General features: G+C 43.5%; 1 protein-coding gene across 1 annotated transcript; it reads left to right on the forward strand.

Moving 5' to 3' along the window:
* Window positions 1-2179: 2179 nt before the first annotated feature.
* Window positions 2180-7711, forward strand: LOC102425021 (nuclear envelope phosphatase-regulatory subunit 1-like; the record flags this gene model as incomplete). The annotated part of the gene is made up of 4 exons (XM_014450352.2): window positions 2180-2266; window positions 5365-5474; window positions 5589-5643; window positions 6370-7711. Coding segments are annotated over 4 exons (294 nt in total), but the record flags the coding sequence as incomplete, so codon positions are not given.
* Window positions 7712-8072: the final 361 nt, after the last annotated feature.

Raw genomic sequence — 8072 nt, forward strand, 5'->3', positions numbered from 1 at the left:
ATATTTATCATATATAGAGTGGGGCAAAATAGGTTTACAGTTGTGAGTGCAAAACAGTTTATTCTTGTATTATTATTTCGCTAGAGGCCTGGTGCACAAAATTCAGGCCTGTAGTCCGGGACCCCTTGGGGAATGTCTGCCTGCCAGTTTTCATCTGACTACTTTTAAGATGTTCTCTGCCTTTGTTATTTTTTGTAGTTTCCCTCTAATGCACCCAGGTATTAATTTTCTTTCTCCTCGCAGTCCAGGACCCTTCAGGGGATGTCCAATTGCCGGCTTAGGACATCCCTGCCGGCAGTTGGACATCCCTCTTGCAGTCCGGGACTCCTGGCTCCTTACTGCCCACTGGCCCGCTGCTCCTTAGATGCTCCTGCCACCACCGCTGCGCTTGCCAGCGTGAGCCCAGCTACTGGCTGAGCGGTGCTCCCCCTGTGGGAGCACACTGACCACCAGGGGGCAGCTCCTGCGTTGAGCGCCTGCCCCCTAGTGGTCAATGTGCATCATAGCGACCAGGACCGCTTAGGGTTTTATTATGTAGATTATTTTCCGTAAGAACAACCGTAAACCTACTTTTGCCCCACTCTGTACTTGCGAAGGTTATGAAATTTGTTGGTTTTGACAGCGTGATTATGCTGCTTAAGAGCCTAACCTAGAAAAAAATTTCGCATTTTTACTGTCTATTCACAAATATCATGAATATTGCAAAATATGATTAGAAAGAATTGAGGTTACTGCCCAGTGGAAACATAAGCACATACGGGCAAATGTACAAATGATGACATCGGCAAACAGAACGCTTTGCTGACTTATGTTGGGACCAGTCTTAATTTCTTGGAGGTTTATTGTTGAACCTGCTTCCTGCCAAGAAAGAAGTACAGCACCCATCAGGGACATGCTGGGCTTCGAGTGTCACTCGGTAGTGGGGCCAAAAGTAGTGAAGGTACAGTCTCTCGGGTCAAGATTTCTCATGTAGTTTTTATTACCTCTGTTTGCAAAGTTTTAATCCTATGCCCTGAGAATTCTCATTGGTCAGAATTCACAAGTAGTGATTTTTTCCGGTTCTCTGGTTTACTTAGGATTACCCCCCAAACCTTGTTTCACTGCTACTTGAGAATCTTTTAAAATATATGTGACGCTGCCCTCGCTTATAAAATGCAGCACAGTGATCATGCTTTACCTCTCCTGGTTTGTGGTCTCAGTGCTTACCTGTAAGTGACAGCATGGTTAATGTGTGTGGATAAAAGTAGGTGTCTGAGCATCCCCTACTTGGCTTATTTACAATAAAACTGTACTGGAGTATATTTCTTATTGGAAACAGAATTATAGGATATTGAACTTAATCCGTTCTGAGCTGAGAACTAATTTTGAAATTTTGATTGTCATTAAATACTTAAAATGAGATTGTTTTTCTGTGATTTGCCTCTTCTTAAAATAAATTGCCAGGACTTCTAGACAATTAAGGATTTAATATATTCCCATTGCTCTCTGAAGCTTGAGCTCTACATTTTAAAACTGTGTGTCCCAGCTGGAAGACAGTAACTATTGATCAGAATATTAACTAGGCCTTGGCGCCTTTTCGTTATTTTTCAGTAATGCCACTTACCAAGTTTTACTTATGATTTATTTAGAACGTTTAAAAATAATTCTAGCAAAGTGGGGAGAGAGAAACCTTATCTAAGACTCACTATCAGTCATTTCTACCCCCACCTTCCTTTGAGTCCCTTAAAGAAAATCCGATCCCGATTCCTATGCTCCATACACACTGAGTCACACTGACCTTTGTTTAATGAAACAGCAGTGGTCTGCAAGGCAAACCCTTTAGTGGGAATTCACGGTGCATTCATAAAGGGGGCTTTGTTTGGTTGGTTACATTGGAAAATGAGAGGGGTTTTGTTTTGCTTTTTATTTGAATTTGCAAAATCAGTACAAAACACTGGAAGTTATAATGTAGAATCTTAAAGTTTTACCAGCTTGTTTTATTGCTTTAGTTTCATTAACTTTCATACGTCTGACTAAAGTAACGAGGGGAACAGCGTTATCCGCAGTAACTCAGGCCACAGGTGTAGAATTCCTCGGGTTCATGCAAGCCCCCGATGCCGTTTCCTCAAGCGCGCTGCCTTTGGCTGTCATTGACAGCAGTGTCACCTGCTCAGAGCTCATTCCTTACTAATTTTGTGTTTATCTCTCATCAGTGCTTCTTATAGTGGTATCTGTCTGTACGGCTACTGGTGCCTGGAACTGGTTAATAGACCCCGAGACACAAAAGGTAGAAGTTTTGATTTAAAATCTTTAATACATTAAATGCGATACTGGCTATAACAGTGCTTTGTTCATTGAAAGTGTTAGATGCTGCTGCCTGTTACTACTAACAGAGATAATTAATCATCATGTTAAAAACATGCCTTACATTCATGTGCTGCAGAAAACCTCGGGCTGGCTATTGTGAATTCCGTATCTTTACAGGGGAAAAGGCCTAAGAAATATAACTCCACTGTGACTACTCACTCATTTCTGAACTTGCGTGCCGCTTTCCGTGTCTCATCTGTCCCTGTTTTTACGTCCCCGGGTTTATAACATAGTCTTCGTTCTGCTTCAGTTAGTGTCCTCGGGGCCAGCTCTCACGAATTACAAAACAACATTTTCTCCTCTGAGCTCCCTTTGTTAATACCTTTCCTCACCCCGTACAGCATTGAGGCGGCCTGGTAGGAAGCAAGTGATAAAATAGCACAATATAAATGTAATAAAAAGTCAAGACTAGAAATTAATTCGACTTGGAGGACAAAACCAGGAAGGATCCCAGGTCACGGACAGTGTAGCCATGTGCACCAGCACAGTTTCCAGAATTGAGTTACAGATTAGCCTCGGAGGCACCCAATCAATAAGGTCACAGCCAGTTCCACGGTTTTCATTGTCTGGGAAGATATACGTATAGGTTTCTTAGCTAGCAAAGCGTTTATTTCCTTAGTGTTTATCTCCAAAAAAATTTCCTGCCTGAAGTTTAATATAGGAAACACCGAGAGCTCCCGTTGGGCACTGCCGGGAGTATCCCTCTACCAGTGCAATAACGGTTCAGAATGTTATTTCTCGAAGCGTCCTTTGATGAAAGCTGGCAGCGTGCCTCTCACATTCTGCCTCTTTCTACTAACCTGGCTCTTCATTTCCAGCTCGGGCTTTTTTATTAGAGAAGCAGTCGTCTCCAATTTATCAGTGAAGTCCGGCCCCCCCCCCCCCCCGCCCCTTGGAGGTTTATTTATGTAATAATGTAAATTTATTTAAATTTATGTAAAAACGTTGTTTATGTAAAAATTTATAATTTTCACAAATCTTAATCCCACTTCCCCATTATAAACGGGAATTAGGTCGCCCATTTCAGTAGCTGCATGTATGACCTTTTATACAGGAGAAGAGCCTGCTAGGAAGGCATGTCAGCAGGCTGTGCGGCAGCTCAAGGCAGCCGGGGCTCCTTAGCATGTAGTCTCCTGCCTGGATCCACTGGGGGGGGGGTTGTAATAAGCAGGGGAGGTTGGTGATGGAATTTTATGGTTAATAGAGGGCTTTTGTGGCAGAACGGAAACTCTCCTGTGTGTTCATTTATAAAAGCCCGATCTTAAGGCTGCACTTGGTACTCATCTGTAGGGGAAGAGGGAAGGAAGCTGCAAGAAGATTGAAAAAGGTCTGTCCTGGGAAATGAAGCTGACTTCTAATTGGGAAAAATACAAGCTGATTTTCAGCTAGTTGAGATCTTAATAAAACACAGAATTAAATGTAATTTGAAATAGGCCCAAAACTCTGTAGTTAATATGATTTTCTAAATTAGGTGAGAATGTGAGGATTAGCCTAAGGGTTGGCTCTGTATATTTTAGTATTTAATAAGCTCCAACCTGACAAGCCTTTTCAATAGCAATTGTGTCTGTGGCCCGAGATGCAGACGCAAAGCCAGTGGCCAGCTGGAGGGACGCGGGAGAGGGACCTGGCAAACCGGGAAACACGGGCCCCGGATCTAAGGACGCTGCTGCTTGGAGGCGGTCGGTTGTGGCCACGGAGGAGAGCAGGCTGGCACCGGCTGGTCTCATTAAAGTGAAAGCACAAAACTGTCTGTGCTGACTGCGCAGGCACATAAAGCAGCTGGCCCGTGGGGATTCGCTGTCCTCAGGTTGTGAGAAGACAGGCCTCTGGAATAGTGATCTTCCTTCAGGAGCTCATTCTTCTGGGAGCTTCGTCCTGACGTTCCCAGCCTCTCGTTACTTCGTTTGACAAGTTTATTTAACCGGGACCATGCTAGGCCGTCTGCCAGGTGCTTTCATAAGTTCAGGCTTTGTCCTGAAACGGGTGCGCACCTCGTGGTGTGCCAGGGGGCGCAGAGGCCCTGAGCTGGATTCCCTCGCTCCCCCTTACTTCCTGGTCCACTTGATTTCTGTTGCCAGACCCAATATTGGGCTTCTCTCCTTCCGTCGGCTTCCCTGTCCCCCAGGAGTCTGGTTTCAGTGCCTGCTTGTTTTCCGAACGTGGCTCCTGGACGCCTGCCCCTCCACATGGTCTTAGTGTCGTGGGTGGTCCTGTTTTCTGCTATCGACTGAGGGTCCAGATCTGACTCCCCCTTTTTTCTCCTGAACTCTGCTTCCTTACGGGTAGCTGCCCGTTGTTTTTCCCTGCTGGAGGGTCCCGTGGCCATCGGAATCTCAGTGGCTTCAAAAGCAGACGCATTGCTGCTGCAGGGAGGAAGGGGAGGCTGGAGTTGAGTATAGAGGATGTGCAGGATTAGCCGGGTGGAGAGGCGAGAGGAAGAGGGCAGCGTATGTGCCCGTGCGGCAGGACGCGACTCCACGGGGCCAGGCTGCGCATGGCACAGTCTGCCCAAGTCCTGAGGAAGCTGTTTAACAGGGAACTTTTTAACTAGATCACGTGTGACTTGTGTTTTCATTGAGATCAAGTCCTCTTCACTCCACAAGACTCGTGTGGTGGAGCACGAGCTGCCTCAGATGTTGGGAAAGCCCCGCACAGCACCGGGTCCCTCTCAGGGGACGTAAGCGTGTGTGCTTTTCACCGGCCTCGCCCTGAGGGCTCAGTAGATAGTGGTGGGAGGGTGGCTTTTCATTACAGGAATGAACTTGTAGTGGTTCGGGTATTTGGAATGAATGGAGGGAATATTACTATATTGTCTTGCTGCATTGAAGATATAAAACATACGTGTTTTCATTTTTATTGCATAGCAATACAGAGAACTGGCATTATCAGAAGTCTTCAAACGCCCGTATCTTAGATGATTAAGATGTTACATGTGTGTATGCATGAGTGGAGAGGTAGGACGGAACCTGTGTTGTTGGAGATTTTTAACATTTTTCTATGGCAAACCCTTCTTTCCAGGTGTCCTTCCTCACGTCCTTGTGGAATCACCCGTTTTTCACCATCAGCTGCATCACTCTGATAGGCCTGTTCTTTGCTGGGATTCACAAGAGAGTCGTCGCTCCCTCCATGTATCCTTTACTCGCTGAGTTTGCTCGGAACGAAGATGAGGCGCCTTCTCGGCGAATGGGGCGTCCTTAACGCCTCTGATAAATGACAGGTTTTCCTTTAACCACGTTTTTCAGTATCGCCGCGCGGTGTCGAACTATATTGGCAGAATACAACATGTCTTGTGATGACGTAAGTATTTTCTTCATTTGAAAAGTACGGACATGTGAAAGGACTCTGTTTTTGCTTAAGTTAAACAAGCATTAACAATAATTGTCTCCATAGAATTAATAGTGGGAATATTCCTTATCGCATTGATTCTAAGACTTTTTAACTATTTCAGCCTCTGAAATTGAGATGTATTCAATCAGCGGTGTCTTACCATTAAATTGGTAGAACTGACGGTTTAATTTTTCTTGATGCAAAATCATGATGCATCTCTTCTCACATTCCAGCCGTTGGTTAACATTGTAACTTGAGGGAATTAAAGTTTACTGTCGGGAAAATAAAAGTTCAGTTCAACTTTGAAAAAATTAATAAAAAGTAAAATTTACTGCTGGAAAAAGAAATGCTTTTGTCAGATACATTGTTTTATTCATACTTTATGTATGCACTGTGGTAAAGCACATAAATTAGTCCAATTACACTAATTTTATCCAGTTGATTGGCTGTTTTTTAAGTAACCAGGGAACGGGGAATACATCAAATAGAGATTGTACATGTGTGTTTTAAAGTAATAAAGACTTTGGAAGAAAGCGCCATGCAGAGAAAACTTCGAAAGATCATTTCATTGCTTAATCTTGACTAAACATAGAGAGGTGTTCTAATACCCTTCAGGGGCCCTTTGAGGTTTATAGATAAACGGTGGTGTTTTTAACAGAACTGTGTATTTAAAAACTTGATTTTTTACTGTTACAGACAGGAAAACTGATTCTGAAACCCAGGCCTCATGTTCAGTGACAGTCTGCAGTCACTGCCGGGACCTACAGCAGCCTTTCTTCGGAGAAGCGGCACAGCCGAGCCATCAGGGTTCCCGTGCCGTTGGATGTGGACGGTCAGAGCCACAGCCGACAGGACGTGTGCAATATTTACCCAGAGAGCTTGACGGTGGGACTCCCAGGAGCAGCGCTGGTACCGCGGGCTGTTTGCGTATCAGTATTAGTGTCACTTTAGTACTTCAGATCCTGCAGCGGTCGTTGCAGGTGAAGTATGTGTGTATGTTACTAAGTTAAACTTAGAAACAGAACCTCATCCAGTTTTTATGATGTATTTTTGCAAACTACTGTAAATAGCAAATCAATGCCAATGTCAAAGAGGAGAGCGTCATGCGGACTTGGTTCTCCTGCACCAGTATTTCAGGAACGCCAGCTTGCCGGCTCCGCGGCTCTTAAAAACCTACTGTGAGTGTAGCGGTGCCTGTCCCTCCACTCCTCTCTCAGTCAGAATGCGGGAACCACCGAGTTGGGCTTGGACTGAGGAAAACTCATCTTCATTATGTTGCAAGAAATCACAGATGTTTTGAGAAACAATTTTTGTTAAACCAGATAGTGAACTTCAGCCACTATGGGGAGATATTTTCCTATTCATTGTTTTCATTTAATGCTAAATTTACTTTATATTTTAAAAATAATTTTAAGAACACTCCAGAGGCTTCTGAAAATACCAGTTTAGTTATGAATTATGTATTGTCTGGGAATTTGATGGTTATTGTTTTAGATAATTGGGATTTTATGCTGTGGTCAACGTGCCGTTGCACTAGGATTGCACAGTGTCCTTGATCATCCACTCCGTCACAGGAGGACTGAGGGCGGTGCCACCAACGAGAGTACAATTCTCACTGTTTGGAGAGTGTTATTGACATACTGTGTATGCATATTAGCCACATGTACTATATAACCTAGAATTAAAGTATTGGGATTGCTGTAAATATTTTAAAAACTGAACGTGCCTTTTACCTGTTTATTAGAAGATTTTGAGAAGGTTTAAATTATTTCAAGAGCAATCTTTTAAATTTCATTTGACATAAAGCTGTAAATTCAGTAATAGGACAAAAACTTTTTAACCAGGCTACCATTTCATGAAACGTGTTCATTCTGGCTTTCACGTGCATCAGGTTTTATTCTTTGAACTGTAGCAATAAAACCCTCTGCTCCTAAGAAGTCTTAAGAGGGTATTCTCTGTATTCTGCGTTGTTTTATTTTCTGTAAATTTTGTAGGTAAATATGTGCATAAAAATAAAGACTTTATATATAATCGGTGATTGGACTTTTTCCTTGGTTTATTGTAACTCAATACAGGCTAGCTCCAAATGAGATTTTTTTTTTTTTTTTAATATTTTATTGATTTTTTACAGAGAGGAAGGGAGAGAGATAGAGAGTTAGAAACATCGATGAGAGAGAAACATCCATCAGCTGCCTCCTGCACATCTCCCACTGGGGATGTGCCCGCAACCCAGGTACATGCCCTTGACCGGAATCGAACCTGAGACCTTTCGGTCCGCAGGCCGACGCTCTATCCACTGAGCCAAACCGGTTTCGGCCCAAATGAGATATTTTATTTTAATCCTGTCAGTAGAGCAAATTTCCAGTAGCACTTGTACATACCCCGTTTATTCAGCTATA

This window comes from Myotis lucifugus, unplaced genomic scaffold (assembly GCF_000147115.1).
Source record: "Myotis lucifugus unplaced genomic scaffold, Myoluc2.0 scaffold_2073, whole genome shotgun sequence".
Lineage (NCBI taxonomy): Eukaryota > Metazoa > Chordata > Mammalia > Chiroptera > Vespertilionidae > Myotis > Myotis lucifugus.